Source organism: Eubalaena glacialis, chromosome 17 (genome assembly GCF_028564815.1).
Source record: "Eubalaena glacialis isolate mEubGla1 chromosome 17, mEubGla1.1.hap2.+ XY, whole genome shotgun sequence".
Taxonomy (NCBI): Eukaryota; Metazoa; Chordata; class Mammalia; order Artiodactyla; family Balaenidae; genus Eubalaena; species Eubalaena glacialis.
In genome coordinates, this window is record NC_083732.1 from 54,715,561 (window position 1) to 54,732,499 (window position 16,939).

The 16,939-nt window shown below is 47.6% G+C and overlaps 1 protein-coding gene across 1 annotated transcript; it reads right to left on the reverse strand.

Moving 5' to 3' along the window:
- Positions 1–7,400: 7,400 nt before the first annotated feature.
- KLF10 (KLF transcription factor 10) lies at positions 7,401–13,969 on the reverse strand. Its single transcript, XM_061171328.1, has 4 exons — positions 13,753–13,969; positions 10,340–10,573; positions 9,321–10,233; positions 7,401–9,010 (listed from the first exon to the last, which is right to left on the reverse strand). The coding sequence occupies exons 1-4, from the start codon at positions 13,786–13,788 to the stop codon at positions 8,751–8,753; spliced, it is 1,443 nt and encodes a 480-aa protein (XP_061027311.1). The 5' UTR covers positions 13,789–13,969; the 3' UTR covers positions 7,401–8,750.
- Between the last annotated feature and the right edge of the window lie 2,970 nt (positions 13,970–16,939).

Consider the following 16,939-nt stretch of genomic DNA (forward strand, 5'->3'; position numbering starts at 1 on the left):
ATTTTACACGTGAGAAAATTGTGACTCAGAGAAGTTAAACAGTATGCCCAAGATCTGGTAAGGGGGGGAAGCCATGATTTGAACCTAGAATCAGAATAGCTTGTTTGTAACTTTTCCAAGCAGAGGCAAGAGGAATTGATACCTTAAGGCTCACCCTGATCTTCTAGTTGGCCTGGGATCCCTCTGGTAGTTTAGCCGGCGGCTGGGCTGAGCCTCCTAGGACCAGTCTGACCTGAAGCAGCTCCTGCCTGTTAGCCCCATCCTACACATGGCCACTGGGCAGATTCAGTGTTAAACCAGCCAAACCGGAAGAGAGGATCCAGGGCCAGGGCCAAGTTCTTACACCATGTCTCTGCTGCAGTGACTAGTGGTTGCTGCAGAGGCCACCCAGAGTGCCTACAACACTGGCCAAGAAACGCAGGGTGGTTTGAGCATGGCCACACTGACACCCGTTGAAAAGGATTTACTTCACAGCTGCCAAAGAAAGCCTGAAAACAAACCCAAACAATCCAAAACATTCATGTTCAGAAAAAACGGTCAAAGACCTCTTTACCCAACCCACAGGCCTAGGGAGAAGAAGTCGGCCAGGTTTAGCTCATCGTATGCGATGGTCAGGGACTCAGCTGTCTTGTCAAACCTTGAAGTCTTTATGATCAAACAGCACAGGTGTCACTCCAAAAACTGCCTATGACATCCTTCATTAGAACCCCCGTTTTGGTCCCTTAAGGCAGAATTCCCAAATAGGTTAATCTTATACCCAGACAGGATCCTTGTGGCTGGGGCATTTGAAATGCAGACATCATCACTCTCATAAACACTTAAATGTCATGTTCACGATGTGCCAGGCATTCCTAGTGCTTTATATATGCCAATTCATTTCATCCCCATACTTAATCCTAACTTGCTTGAAACCACATAGCCAGTAAATGGTGGAACTAGGATCTGAAAACCAACAGTCCAGAGCTCATGATTTTAATCACCATACCACACTGCCTTCTGAAAATATTTAGGGAAGGAGATCAACATTTTACCCTTTGAGCATTTGTGATATCCTCACCATCAAAACCAGGCATAAGGCAGCTGTTGCCAGCCCTATGCTCTTTCTTTCCTACTCCTTAGAGCCACTAAGGACAAAATGCTGGGAGATACCTGCCCACCCTTCCCTGATTCCTTCAGCATCTCCCAGAGGTTTCTAGCCTCAGTCTTCCTTCCTACACACATGATGCTTCAGGTGAAAGGAGTAGTTTACTCCCATTAAACACTTGTGAATCTCAAAATTAAGGAATTACTTCCAGAAGGTCTAGTGAGTTATCTAAGACAGCATCATCACAGTGGCTCATCACCTTTGCTTGTTTTCCACCAGTGCAACCAGGATGATGGTGGTATGTGAAGGGAGAGGGCTGAGGGGCTTGCTACTCTGTCCAGGTAGACAACGTAGACACCACCAAGCACCTTGCAGCAATGCCTCCTTGTTCAGCATCCAGGACCTGGGACTTGGCTGCTCTTAGTTATGCAAATATAAGACACTCATTGTTATGGGGGAAGAAGTGTCTCAGGTCTTTTGGTCCTTTAAAGTCATCCCCCTTAACATGATATGTAGAAGTGGTCCCTGCAGGGAGGTGAATAAATTCACTTGGAGCAAAGCAGCCTCAGGAAACAAAAGTGATAGTATCAGCCAGTATACCTTTATAAGTCAAGGTTATGCCGCAGCAACAAACAATCCCCCAAATCACAATGTCTTAAAACTACAGAGGTTTAGTTCTTACTCATGCTCCTTGCCATACTCTTTCCAGAGCTAAGGTTGACTAGCTGAAATATTGCTGGTCCCCACAGTAGAGGGAAAGAGAGCTCTAGAGGGCTGAACACTGTCAGTTAAATACTCTGGACCAGAAGTGACACATGTCATTTCCATTCCAAGCCATTGACCAGGCTGGACCCCACCCTGCCACAAGGGAGAAGTCCAATGCTACCGTGTGTCTGAAAAGCAGAGAGCCTGAAATATTGGATGAACTACAGGGATGGGGACCAGGTTCCCTTTCTGTTTGAAAATCATTGTGATTTGAACCACACTGACAACGAATAGAATGGATGTGATGAATAGCATAAGGAGGCCTCATGGCTAGGTTATATCCACAACCAGCAAGGCTGACTACAGCCTTGACTAAATTTTCCTGGTTGAACTAAATTTAAATTGGAGATGAGAATATATAATCCCTTAGAAAAAATCAAACTGAACAAATCTAAACATGGATAACAAAAGACCATCATGATGCCTATTCTGTTCACATTATTGTTGGGATCAGAGAGAGGATTCTGAATCTGATCTACGTCCATTGTCACAAATAATGCTTGCAGGTATGTAATGAAGGAAAACTTTCTTTAGGATAAAGGGTATTCCATGACTAAGAAATACCTGAGGGCACAATTGAAAAATATGTCTCCTGAATGGCTAGGAATCACACATTTCACTGGGCATGATGTCACTGCACTGTGTGACATGCGGTAGGCCTTAAAAGTATTTAGCTCTCATAGGAAATTTACCAGATACTAGAAATAGAAACTTAAGACTAGTTTAGAAAGTACTGCTATCAGTGTATTAAGATGGACCAATATAGACTGACATATGTTGACCAATATTATGGGCAATACTATTTGTATATATATATAATACATAGGCCATATTATTGTGTCCCTTCAAAATTCATACATTGAAGTCCTAATTCCCAGTACCTCCTCAGAATGTGACTGTACTTGAAAACAGAATCTTTAAAGAGTTAATTAAGGTTAAATGAGGTCATTGGAGTGGGCCCTCATCTAATATGACTGGTGTCCTTAAAAGGAGAGGAGATTAGGACACAGACAGACATAGAGGGAAGACCATGTGAAGACACAAGGAGAAGGGGGCCATCTACAAGCCAAGGAGCGGGACCTCAGAAGAAATCTACCCTGCCAACACGTTGATCTCGGACCTCTAGCCTCCAGGACTGTGAACAATTTTGTGAACGTTTGCAATTTGACCTTCGTCCCTAACAGGAACCACATTATGACCATTTCTAACTGACATCAGATTGCTAGCCCCACCTCTAGGGGCCTTTTCTGTCTTAATGACTGATCTGAGCGTGATAGTGCAATCCGCATCACTGGTATTGGACTAGTCCACCTAGCATTTGTTTGCTTGTTTTTCTCAGTTTTCAGATCTAATTCTACCTTGGGAAGCAAGTCAGATAAGCATTATAATCCCCATTTTATAGATAATGAAACTGAACCATGAAATAGTCAAATTGTTTAGCTCATAATTACAGTCAGTTCAGTGCACAGGCTCCATGACCCCTGAAGTTTCCTTTCCCAAGGCCACAGTTTTACTTTGTCCCTGGGTAATAAACATTCAATACTTTTTTTGTGTGTGTGTGGCCGCGTTGCCAGGCATGCGGGATCTTAGTTGCCCAACCAGGGATTGAACCCGGGCCCCCTGCAGTGGAAGCTCAGAGTCCTAACCACTGAATCACCAGGGAATTCCCCAGTAAACACTCAACACTGGGACTTCCCTGGTGGTCCAGTGGGTAAGACTCCACTCTCCCAATGCAGGGGGCCTGGGTTTGATCCCTGGTCGGGGAACTAGATCCCGCATGCACGCCACAACTAGGAGTCCACATGCAGCAACTAAGACCCGGCGCAGCCCAAATAAATAAATAAATATATATATTTAAAACAGAACAAAACAAAAAACACTCAATACTTATCTGTTCAAACTAAAAGGATGCCTTTTGGAAACTGATATTCAAGGTCCAGATAATCTAATCATAGAAATAGAAAATTGCTTCTACCCCAGCCTACCCTACACTTCATGTTATTTCTTAGCTTTTCATTTTCTTCCTTGAATCTCATTCAGATTTTTCCCAACCCAAGCAGTGCCTCCACTGACTAGTGGCTAAACTTAGAATTAAAAATTAAATTATTTCAAGGAAATCAAAGAAAGATAAGGTGTCACTTTCTTATATTTTGGGGTACTCCTCCCCTTTTAGCATCCCACTGCCAAGCTGGTCAATCAAGTTCAAACTGGGATTGTTGGCATCCATTGAGTAGAGTGCCATGAATTTCTAAATCTCTGTCAAGATTAGGATGCCAACTGGCAGGGGAAGCTTAAAACAGCAGACCTCATTTATGTGGCCCTAGTTTTATTCCTTCCACTGGGGGGAAAAAAATCAGTTGGACATCTCCAGAAGATAGAGCAGTGAGCAAGATGCACAGGGTCCTTATCCTTGGGGAGTTTTACAGACATTAAGCAATTTCAGTAAAGGGTAATGATTATTATGATAGCAGAAATGTCAAGGTAAAAGGGCAGGGAAACATTTCCAGCAGACAAAACAGCATATGTGACAGCTCAGAGCTTGGACAGGATGGAGAGAATAAGGTGGGGGTGGGTTGGGAGATTGGGAGCAGCTGAATGGTGCAGGGTCTTCTAGGTCTGCTTGGGACACTTCAGCAGCCACTGGCCACACCTGAAACGTGGTGAGTCCCAATTGAAAGGTGTTATAAGCATAGGATATATACTGGATTTCAAAGATTAGTACGAAAAAAAGATGTATCTCATTAACAGTTTTATATTGATTATATGCTGAAATGATAATATTATGGGTTAAATAAAAACATTTAAATTGCTTTTTTCTGTTTTTACTTTTCTGATGTAGCTCCTAGAAAATTTCAAATTCCCTATGTGGCTCACATTCTATTTCTCTCCGACAGCACTGTTCTAGACCATGTTAGGAAATCTAGACTTCATCTTGAGAGCATTGGGAAGGGTCTGAAACGTTTTAAACAGGGAAGTGACATGGTCAGATCTGCATTTTCAAAAGACTCTGTGGTAAGGAGAGAGGATGGTGGGGAGACAAGACCCGAGGCAGAGAGACCAGTTATAGAGGCTGCTGCAGTTGTCCAAGTGGGAGAGGGTGGATTAGACAGGGTAGTAGCAACACAGGTAGAGACAACGTTTTAAAAGTCTGATTACTAATACCAAACAGCTCTCATTCCAGTGAGAAATGATAGGTTGAACTGTATGAAATTTCCATCTTTGTCAATCAAAAATGGTTGAATATTGAAGGAGCTAATAAGGGCTAAAGTTGGAATAGTTGAGTCACGAAATAAGAATAGTATTGTATTATAACCCAAATAATGACATAAATGTCCATGAGTCCATACTGACATAAAAAACGGAATAAATAAATAAACGGGGGAGAAGTAACAACTCTTTCTTATAGAAAATTCCAATTAATAAATAATGGAGGAAATAGGAAATCACCATTAGTATATCACAGTAATAACTGCTTCAGGCAAGATCCACTTAAGGATACTAAAATGATTGGGAAAAAGTTGAAATAGGTTATTTGTGTAGTCTTAAAGTATCTCCATCCAAATATTTAATAAAGCAAGAAATAGTCAATTTAGAGTGGAAAATTCCAGCAGATATCACCACCTTAGCCATGTGATGAAAGTTAACATCTCCCATAATACAGAATGACATCCCATATTCCTTGATATCATGCACTGAGGACATTATCACTCTGTGGTATCTTCCCAATTAATGCATAACCTCAATCTAATCATGAAAAAACATCAGACAAACCCAAACTGAGGTGCAGAAATAACTGACAAGTACTCTTCCAAAGAGATGAGAGAAGACTGAGGCATAACCACAGATTGGAGGAGACTGCGGAGATTGACAACTAAATGCAATTTGAGACCCTGGATTAGGTCCTGTAATAGCAAGAAGACATTAGTAGAAAAACCAGTGAAACCCAAATAAGGTCTGTACTTTAGCTAGTAATATCGTACTGAAGTTAATTTCTTCATTTTCATAAATGTTCTATGGCTATGGAAGATGTTATCAAAAGGGGAAGCTAGATGAAGGGTATATGGTAATTATTTTTGCAACTTTCTCTAAGTCTACAATTATCTAAAAAGAATTAACTGTTAAGAGAGCTGAATATCAGCAATTTCATATAGTTCAACTTAATATATAAATCAGACAAGAAACAACCCAAACTGACATGCTAAAGCTACACTAAAACCACATTATCATAACATGCTACAAATGTACTTGTTTGGGGGACAACTTTTGCATCAAGATCAGAGCCTGCATCAACATTCAACTCATATATAATACTCTATGCAAATGATTTACAAGATTTCTAAGGAAAAGTGTCAGGTGTCAACTAGGACTGGGAAGAACATAGCAATGGGTGGCACAGTTCCACTGGCTTTGTCATTACAAGGGACTGGGCTTTGGAACAGGCAGAGATTACTTCAGCCACCTTCCTTTATTCCCACTTCTGAAGACCTGCCACCATGAGGAACTCTAGGGGTTAGGATGGTCCAGGTCCCAACACAGAAACTACAGAATGGCAAGGTCCCCTCCAGCAGCTGTGCTGTGCTTAGGTGGTGTAAGTCTCCAAGAAAAGGATCAGCAGGTACATGGATGGCTCAGGATGCCTGTCCTACAGCTGGTGCCAAGTGAGCACACTGCCCCTTACCATGGCGCTCAACAGCGAGCCAGACCAGGTCAACTAATAAGCTGGGCACAGTGGAAGATGTTCTCTCATGACAAGGTAATCTCAGAGCAAATTAAAATACTAATCTCCAAAATTATATGCCATACACTAAGTAGCATTTACAGCTCCTAGTTCTACTGGCAAGTGACTAGCAATTATTTCTCTTCAGAGGTGGATTAGCTTTCATGCAGCTTAAGTACTAGTATGTTTATTGCATTTAAGGTATCACTGAACGGTCTGAGTTAATCTAACTTCTAGAAGTAATTTACTCTTTAATAGGTCAGGCTTCTTTTCATTTCACAGCAGTCATTACTGTAATTACTCATGTGGTGTTCCCTTTAACTCAGTGCTACTTAAGGTTTTGCTGAGAGCCAGAGCTATATTTCAACCCCACATCATCAAAACATACAAAAATGTTTAAAAATTAAAATGTATTGCTTTCTTAGAACAGGCAGGCTAACACATTATCAGTGAATATATAGGTAGATATCTGGCCTTGCTTTGTGTGTGTGTGTGTGTGCTTTAATTAGATTTTATTTTATTATTATTATTTTTTGGCTGTGCCACATGGCTTGCAGGGTATTAGTTCCTGGACCAGGGATCAAATCTGGGCCCCTGTCAATGAGAGTGCCAAGTCCTAACCACTGGACCACCAGGGAATTCCCTGGCCTTGCTTTGCATACTCTCTAAATTGATTACTCATGTTAAAGATATACTCCTACAGTTCTAAATTTGAATGAGGTCCTTAGAGAAATTCAGACCATAAGTCTTTGGATAGCACCACAGTGATCAATGTCAAGGTCAGAGTGAGAATGGTTTTCAACAAATACAATCAACCAATTATATATATACCAAAGGAAATTCTTTATTGTAAACAAGATATAAAGTACAACAAAAGAAATATTGTGCAAATTGTAAATCACAAGGATTTTTTTTTTATTAAAAGAAAATTTTTTGTTTTCCAAAGGTCCAAAGTTTTGATGGCAGAAATCTACACCCAATATAGAGAAAAATGTTAAATGGAAAGACATAGTGACATTTTTCACTATATATTTTAAACAACTGACTTTTGTTTTACCACTGTATATATCATCCACTATACAAAACAGAATATAACAGAAATACTGTTAACAAAAGTGAATGTTCTAATTATTTTTCTACCTATCTACTTCCACATTCCCCCCCAAAAAAACTCCTATAAATTAACAGGACATTTGTCCACTTGTGAATAATGTTCACTCACTTTCTAATTCAATAAAGCACATGTTATATCCTCATAACATAAGGGTACTTTACTGATGACCTAAGCCATCTTTTTGAAGGAGTTATCTAAAATCCTTAATATCCCTTCTTTACAATATGTGTTTTCATCTTCAATTTTTTTTCGAAACAAAGTGCAGTGTATTTTAGAGTCTACGGAAAACACATTGGTATACAATTTTCAAATCTACACAGGGAACTGCAGCCAACTAAGGTTCAAAGCATAATAAAATGCCCAGTTATAGTCATTTGTTAAACTTTTAAAACAAAAACGCAAAAAAAAACCCTGAAGCTACACTTCAAAGCAATTAAATTAATGAGGATTCCAATTCTTTGGGACCTCTTCAGCAATATACAGTTGCTCAATTCCAAACGTCAGCAACTAGTGTAAAAATGCTAGTTCTAGATATATTTAACAACTATGTCCACGAAGTTGAATGGAAAGACTAAGAATAGTAAACAAGATAACTCTAGGAAAGGATAATATTCGTGATAATACAAATCAATTTTACATCTCCATCTCTGTACCGTAACGTTTACTTTCAGTCTCTACACTCTTGAAACCAGTGCTTTTGAAGAATCACATTGAAAAGTTGGTCTCAAGTATAAATGGTGAAAGTAAAGTAACATATTGTGCACACAAATTCAAAATCTGTGCTACCTGTGGTTGGGCTGACCTCACCTGAAACCTTCAAAAAATATTGAAAGGAATAAAAGCTTTCTCATCTCTCTTACGTGGTAAGAAATGAGTCCTGCCACTCTGTGAGCTGCCTGTGGCCGTAGCACTTCTTACCATCTAACCCAGGCTGGGCCTTCTCCCCAGGCCGTGGGGCTTCTGCTTGCAGCCCGCACTGGAGGGCCACAGACTTGCAGTGGAAGCATTTTTATATCACCACTGGCTTCTGGCTGTGACCAAAGTTAGTCTGATTCTTCGCCATCCGTCTGTCACTGTGTGGGAGCAGGGGTTGGAGGTAGGGTAATGTCATTTAACTTGCTCACTTCCATCTGCCAGTTTGGTAGCTTCTTGGCTGACAGATGGCGCCGGGCATGTTTGGTCAAATGGTCGCTCCTCATGAACCGCCGGTCACACATGGGACAGGCGAATTTCTTCTCACCTGTGTGGGTTCGTCGGTGTCTGGACAGTTCATCTGAACGGGCAAACCTCCTTTCACAACCTTTCCAGCTACAGCTAAAAGGTTTTTCTCCTGAAACAAAAAAAGTCATATTATTATTATTATGCATTTATTAAGTCACTGTAAGTTACATATTAAATCACATTTAAGACACTTTATTAAAGTAACTACCTAGACATTTAAAGAATCATCATTTGAGAAATTAAAACAAAAACACCTTGATGAAATCTTTTAGAAGACCTTGCACTGGTAAATACCATCCACTGAATTGGCTAATAAGGCAAGTTCTTCCTTAACATGCCTGGTTTACATTTGTGATCATTGCCAAAAAACCTTCATCCAAATTTCTAAGACTTAAATATAAATAAGAAATGGTTGGTACCTGTATGCGTTCTCATGTGGGCCTTCAGATGAGAACTTTTAAAGTACGTCTTGCCACATCCTGGATGGCTACAGATGTGACTTCTTATCCTTGATGAGTCAATCTGAGGAGTGACTTTTGCTGCTGAAGGAGAAAACCCTGGAGCAGGGGCAATGGGAGAGAGTCTGGTGCCATTTGGGCTCACCACTGGAGGCTTTGGGTTCTGAACAACAGGCTGGGGTACAACGAACATGACGGCGCCTTTGGGCACCTGAGTGCCCATGAATACAACAGGTGGGCAGACGGCTGGAGGCTGACTGGATGGAGTGCTGGGGACGACTGTTGTCACAACTGGGTTGTTTGCAGGGAGGGGAACCATCTGGCAGATGACGGGCATAGGTGGCACTCCCCCTGTTGATACTGCAGGTGGAGAGACTAAGACTGACTTTTGTTGTGGGGACATGGGGACCGGCTGAGATCTACAGATTACTGTCTCTGAGGAAGGCACAGAAAAGTCATAAAGTGCAGCACTTGCTTTCTCTTCAACATCTGCCACTGTGTCTCTCTCACGTTTGGATCTGTTTGGTGACACAGCTGCACAAGGTATGTTTTTTCTTGCAGCCTCAGCATTTAGGTGGGTTCTTCTTCGAAAAGAATTGTCCTGATAGTTAAGGATGCTGGCTGCTTTCACTGGGCAAGATCGGTGGTTACACAGCTGGGCATCAGCTGTATGACGAATCACACTTGTTGCCTGAGCCTTGGGGAGTTTGGGGGCAGGTACTGGGCTCTTCTCCTCTTTGAAAGGTGCAGCAGCAATGTGAGGCTTGGCAGTATCTGACAATGATTTGAAGTGTCCAGTAGATGGCGCTGGTGCCATCAGATTTGACACTTGAGAGGGTTCAAAGTCAGAGGGACTGTAAGGTGGAGTCAAACACTAGAGAAGAGAAATACAGGCAACAGCGTGAAGAACAGTAGAGTTCATTATATAAATTATAAGAAATTCTATCATTTACACTCATCTTTAAAGCAACAGTACTTACAAATGCTGGGACTGTATGAAAATCAGGTGTACCAGGAAGCAGATTCTCTTCCTCTGACATATCAGACACTGGAGTAACGGGTCTGCTTTCAATGTATTTCTTAAAATCAGACTTCCAACTGCAGCTCATTGACATAAGTGCTTCTACGGCTTCGAAGTCACTTTTCTCTGCAGTTTTGTTCCAGGAATACATACTCTCTTTTGATCTTTCAGAAATCATTTCCATTCTTTCCTCCTATAAGTACAAAAGATTAAATGCTATAAGCGTACTGTCATCCACATGACATGCAGAGCAATGTGCAATTTTTTTCTTTTTACAATCTGCACAATTTTTCAAAATAAAACTTGAAATAATTTTTCTCATCCCTACTCTGATGGTAATAGTGATAAAAGTCTTCCTCATTCTTCCTCTCACACTTAGGCCTGAACACTGATACCCTTGCAAGGTAAAGAGGAACTTATTACCATTATGAGGACCAAGGCCAAAGGTATCCATGCACTTGTAATCCAAAAAAGAACTGCTTGGCTTAGAAGAAAAAACATTTTATATTCTTTCCAGAGTAGCCAACTGCAACAGGAGTCAGACAAAATAACTAAGGGAAGGCTCTGCAAAAAAGTCATCTTTTTTCAATACTACAGGTATGGGGACCTGGTGGTCCAGTGGCTAAGGCGACGGGCTCCCAATGCAGGGAGCCCGGTTTGATCGCTGATCAGGGAACTAGATCCCACATGCATGCCTCAACTAAAGATCCTGCGTGTGGCAACTAAGGCCCGGGGCAGCCAAATAAATAAACAAATATTTTTTAAAAATCATTAAAAGAAATACTACAGGTATGGTATGAGATCTTTTCAGATATGAGTTCCTACTAGAAAAAAAAAAGGGCCAAAACTTTCTTTTAAAAAGGCAAAGTAGAGTGGACAGAGCTGTGGTCTGTTGATTTGGGTGTGACCTTTGGAAAGAATAATTTCAACTTCTTCATGTTTGTGTTCTCATTCACTGGATCTTATACTTAACACAATGGTTTGCTATGCGTAACTATGACCAGCTAATGCAATACCACAAAAAAGAGATAATCAGAAAATTTAGTATCCGACTCAAATTTGCAAAAACTCTGACTGTAAGGAATCTTCAGTTGTCAAAATAGAATCTTATTTTAATTTTTTAAAGAACTGCTCCTTGATAAAAATAACAGCACATGCTTTGTATTTATTTGAACAACTCCTTCTATCAGGTATTTAATGCTTCATATTAAAGTTCCTTAAACTGCACTAAAAGTTACTACCCTCCATCTCTCCAAGTTTCCACTAATGTGATCCCATTCTTTGGTCAAAGTACAGATTGTGTAAAAATACCGAAGAATAGTCTTTACATGGCAAGATATTAATCTCAACACTTGTTGAAAAAAACGCATAAACCCTTCGTGTTGAAGCCTTAAAAAGCCATCGCTCTTGAAACATCGCTAACAATGCAATTGCATAATCGCGGGCCCTTTATGTAAGCTGCAACGGACAGCGCATGTTGTGTAAAAGCCTCAAGACGCCAATGCAAAGGAAAAAAGAGAAAAGGCAGGCAGCAGGGAAGGAGAGTGCGAGCTGGGAAGGGCAGGGAGAAGTCGGGAGGGGAGGAAAGGGAGTGGGCCGCGAGAGAGGCAGGAAAGGGAAGCGCGGGCGGAGGCGCGGGCCGGGAAGGCAGACGAGGGGCGGGGGCGGACGGCGGGGGAGATCCTCGCTGGCTGGGACACACGGATGGGGCCGCCCTAGCCTCAATGAGGCTCGCGGGTGAGTCACTGGGAACATTCCTCGCCGCTCGCACGTCCCCGCGTCCCTGCCCCCGCCATTGGCCAGCAGGCCGGGCGGCCCGGGCTGGGATTGGCTGGGCCGCGAAGGGCGGGGGCGCGGAGGAGGAGAAGGAGGGGGCGAGGCATGTGAACAAAGCGTGATCAGCGGCTGCTCCGGGCGGCGCAGGAAACCTGAACTGGGAATTGCCGCGCCGTCACCTTTCACCTACTTCCTGAGCCCGCGGGCCCCCGCCCTCGCGACGGCCCGGGGGAGGGGCCGCGGGCGCCGCCGCCAACCGCCCGGCAGTGCGCGCCCGAGCCCGCGGGGAGGGGCGGAGCCGCGGGCGCCGGGCTCCAGGAGCGCCCGCCCCTTCCAGCTCCCCGCGAGCCGCCGTTCCCTTAGGAACCGACAGCGGGGCCGGGCCTCGCTCCCGCCCCTGGCGGAGGCAGGGGCTGGGTCACTCCGGGACGAGAAGCTCCCCGGGCGCATCCGCTCTCGGCCCACCCCCGGCCTCCGCCTCAGCTGCCGGAGGAGGAGCCGGGTCCCCGCGGAAACCCGGCCCCCGCCCTCCTCCGGCCGCAGCCCCCGGGGACCCGGCCGAGCCCTCGGCACTTCCCGCCCACGCCTCCCGCGGGATCTCAGACCACCCTGACTGTCCCCAAAGACGCGCGTCCCCTCCCCGCGGTTTCCGGCAGCACCGGCCCCCGCCAGCTGCGCGTCTCCACGAGTTCCCAGACGTGCAGCCCCAACAGGCCCCGCTCCAGACGCTCGGCTCCACGGCCTGCGGCTCCCGCCCCGACACGCTGCCCCCGCGTCTCGCAACCCGGTTCCCCCCGCCCACCTTCCCCGCCCCGCTGCTGGGTCCCGCTTCCCACCCTCCCATCTCCTGTCGCCGAGGCGGCTCCCTCCCCCCTCCAAGGCGTCCTCAGAAGGCGGCCACCTGCCCGCTCCCGAGATGGGGAGTTCCCTCCAGCCGTCTTGGGGGGGGCAACTCCCCGGTCCCCCTCGGCGGTCCCGGGCCCACGTGCCATCCCCCGCACCCACGCCGGGCGCCCCTCCCCCAGCCCCCGCTATCTGCTGAGCAGCCCCGTCCTGCAAGCCTCCTTTCAGAGCCCCGAGATGGGGAGCCCCCTCTCCTCTCCAGCGGACACCCCGCCCCTCAAATGCTCCTGGGCAGCCCCCTCCCACCCTGGGTCGCATTCCTTCTCCAGACGGAGGCATCTCTCTCCGGCGCCAGGTGCAGGGTGGCCCCTTGTCCCCCTCGTCCTTCCACATCTCCTATTCTTACTGACAGGGCAGCAGCCCCCTCCTCACTCTTCCCGCCCCTCCAGTCATCCTCCCTCTCACCTGCTTCAAGTCTCCCAGCGGAGCTGCCCCTTCCCCTCATTACACCTTGAGCAAGACCCTCTCTCCCTTCGTCTCTAGATACCAGCCTGCTTCTCCTGAGCCCCTCCGCGACGCACACGCCCTCACTAATGCCCAGTCTGCAGGCGGGAAGCCCCTTCCTCTCCCACGACTCCGCTGCAGCCTCAGTCCTCAGGCGAGGCTGATGTCAGGGGCTCGGGGTTCGCGCCCCCGGGGGCTCCTCAGACTCAGGGAGGCAGAGTAGGGCAGGGGCATCCCCAGGTCACTTACTGCAGCCTGCTGGAGAGAAGCGCCGAAGTTGAGCATGGTTGGCTGCCTGGCCGCCGGCGGCGAGCTGACTGACTGCTAGGCTGCTTGGTTGCCTGGCCACAGACGGGCGCCCGGAGACACTCGACGCCACTCCCGCCACCGCCGCACTCCGCGCCGTCTGCCCCCTCCCCATTCAGGTAGCCGCTCCGCCTGCCCCGCGCCGCGGGCGGGGGTGGGGGCGGAGCCTGCCGCCGGCCAATCAGCGACAAAGGTGTGTGAGGCGCCGGCCAATGGGCTCGCGGGGCCACGCGTGATCAGCGGCTGCCCGGCAGCGTGAAGCTTGTGTCAGTGGAGCGTGTACACAATCTCCGGCAGCGTGTTCCCTCGGCCCAGCCCGAGGGAACTCCTGCAGCCACCTGACTCAGTGACACCGCCCCTACCCCTCACCCACCCCCCGCCTGCGGTCCCCTTCCCTGGCCTAGGGGGGGCGGCGCGGAGGACCTAGACCGGAGGCGCGGCAGCGGCGGCGCGCCCAGGCACTGCGGAGGGCCGGCCCCACGTGGGAGGTGGGGTGGGATGCCCGCTCCGCCCAGTCACCTCGGCGCGAGGTCCCATCTCGGGCCGCTACGGGGTAGGCGGGACGCGGGGTAGCCAAGCGGGGGAGGCGGCGGCTGCAAGCCAAGGGTCCGGAGCCAAGAGATTTGCATTTGGAAGCGCCGATCTCTTGCGCGTCTGGCGAGAAAGCGGAGCCCGGTGACCGACTGAGCTGCATTTCTGGAGCATATGCTGGGTTTTGCCTCGCTGAGCCGTGGGTAGCACGAGGGAGGGGCGGAGAGGGAAGGGTATCCTGTCATTGAGCGGACACCTGCTCCTGCGCCCCCCGCCCACGCCCGGGCCGCGGGAGCTGGCTCGCCCTCTTCAGCTGCACGGCTGGCAGCATTGCCCGCCCCCGTCCGCCCCCGTCCGCCCCGCCCATCCTTCCTCCCAGGCTGTGGAGAGAATGGTGTGGGGACTGCAGGAAGCCCTGAGAACTAGACCAATGGGGTGATGGGGGGCCGTAGACCAGAGTTTTTATCTTTCCCTGGAGCCGACGCTCGGTTGCAGAATCGAGTTTTGAGCTCGGTGTGAAGTTTAAAGTGCACTCTACAAGCTGCCTCAAAGGCAGACCCTACCGCCCCCACGCCCCCACCCCGGGCCAGGGCCTCCGGAAACACCCTGCCAGGAAACTGCTGGTGGGGATGGGGCGGGGCGGGGTCTCCCGGGGTCACCAGGCGCCAGCCGGGGCCCGCCTGCGAGTGGGTAGCAGTGGGAATGCCCACCACGCCCGACACGGAACGCCCCGCCCCCGCGAAAGCACCAGCCCCCCCGCCGCAACCCCGACCTCCGACCCCGGTCAGAGGCGGTCTGCGGCCTCCAGATTGCGAGCCTGTGGCTCTGCTGTGGCTCCCTATTGGCCCCCTTTTGGCCATTTGGTGCCCGTTCGCGGCTGCTGTTGTTGGAGAGGAGGGTGGTGATAACGCGGCTTAAAGCAAACTGGAGATTTTATCTCCTGTGGACAGGCTGAACACGGGGCAGAAACCACTGCCCCTCCCTCGAGCTGTCTCACCGCTCTGTGTAACTGAAAGGCTAATGGAAGTCCTTTCTTTCCCAATAATCACAAAATGAGTATAGACAAGGAATTAGCTAGGGAATTCCCTGAAGGTCCAGTGGTTAGGACTGGGCGCTTTCACTGCCATGGCCAGGGTTCAACCCCTGGTTGGGGAACTAAGACCCCAAAAGCTGTGCGGCACTGCCGAAAAAAAAACAAGAAAGAAACAAAGGAAAGAAAGAAAGAGAAAGGAAAGAAAGAAAGAAAGGCAATTAACTATTTTAGAAATAGGCCCAGGCTGGCCAACAACAGTAGTAGTAATAATAATACAATCAACCAGGGCCAGAGACGCCCACCGACAGAGGGAAAGAGGACTCAGTGGCCCCCTGTCACCGCCTCTCCTGAATCTGCTGGAGGGGCGCCAGCTCAACAGCTCAGGCAGCTCTTCCTGTCTCCCCTCCATCCCCTGCCCCGGCTTCTGTCTGCAGCGGTGTCCCTCCCTGCAGGCTTCCTTCCGCCTGGGCTGTCCCATCCTGTTGATGTGAGCCTGAGGGTACTGGAGCAGCTGGCCCTGGGCACCTGCTGCAGCAAAGCTAGATCCTGTCTGTGCCCAGCCAGCAAGCCAGCCTTCCTTCCTGTCAGGGAGCTGCCATCCTCAGAGGCCAGAGTCGGCCCTCCAGGTCTGAACTTGGTCCCTTCCTCAGGAATGTGGGCCCCTGCTGGCATGGTGCCCCAGCACGGCGAGAAGCAGGGAGCATTTATGGCTTGTGGGAGTGATTCAAAACAGGAAAGAAAAGAGAAAAGGGGTAGGAGGAACAGTGTGGTGGTGGCACAATTCCTAGAGATTCAGAGAAAGATGTTACCCAGGCATCTCAGACTCAAAGTAACCAAAACTAAAGTCCTTGTTTTTACTTCTTCCCGTATGGGCTTCTTGTCTCCCGTCCAGCCTTCACCATCTCCCCCAAAGCCCTGGAACCAGTTGGTCCCCAGGTCTGAGCAGTTTTGCCTCAGAAATGTCTCTCTTCCCTCACTTTCCATTTGTACCCCTCAACTGTCACTCTAGGTCAGTCTGTCATCAATTCTTGCTTGGGTTAAACAATTTACACTCTCCTCACCCAACCCCCCACCCCAGCCCAGCTGGCACCCTAGTGGCAAACTCTCCACACTGAAACCAGAGTGGGTTTTTTGGAAGTCATGATCCAATCCCTACTTAAGAAATGATCCTTTGCTCCTGTTGCCTAGGAGATAAACCTCATCTCCCACCCAGATATACCCTTGCCTATGGCTACATCCTCATTCAATAAACATTGTGTTGCTCGTTTATCCACTCCATTCAACAAACATTTGTTGAGCACCTACTATGTGTTGTAGGCACTGGGACAACAGCAATGAATAAGACAGGCCAGGTCCCTGCTCTCAAAAGGCTTGGATGGCAAGACAAAGACAAGTAGACTATATGTATAAATAAAAGCTCCTTCAAGATGGTAGCCATGTCATAATCATCTTTGTGGTCCAGTGCAGACATTTTAGGCAGTCAAGACTCTTTAATGGAGGAAATAAAATTGTAGGTTGTCTGTGAAGATTCACTGAGGTTATAGACAGAATGTGGACAAGTGCCTA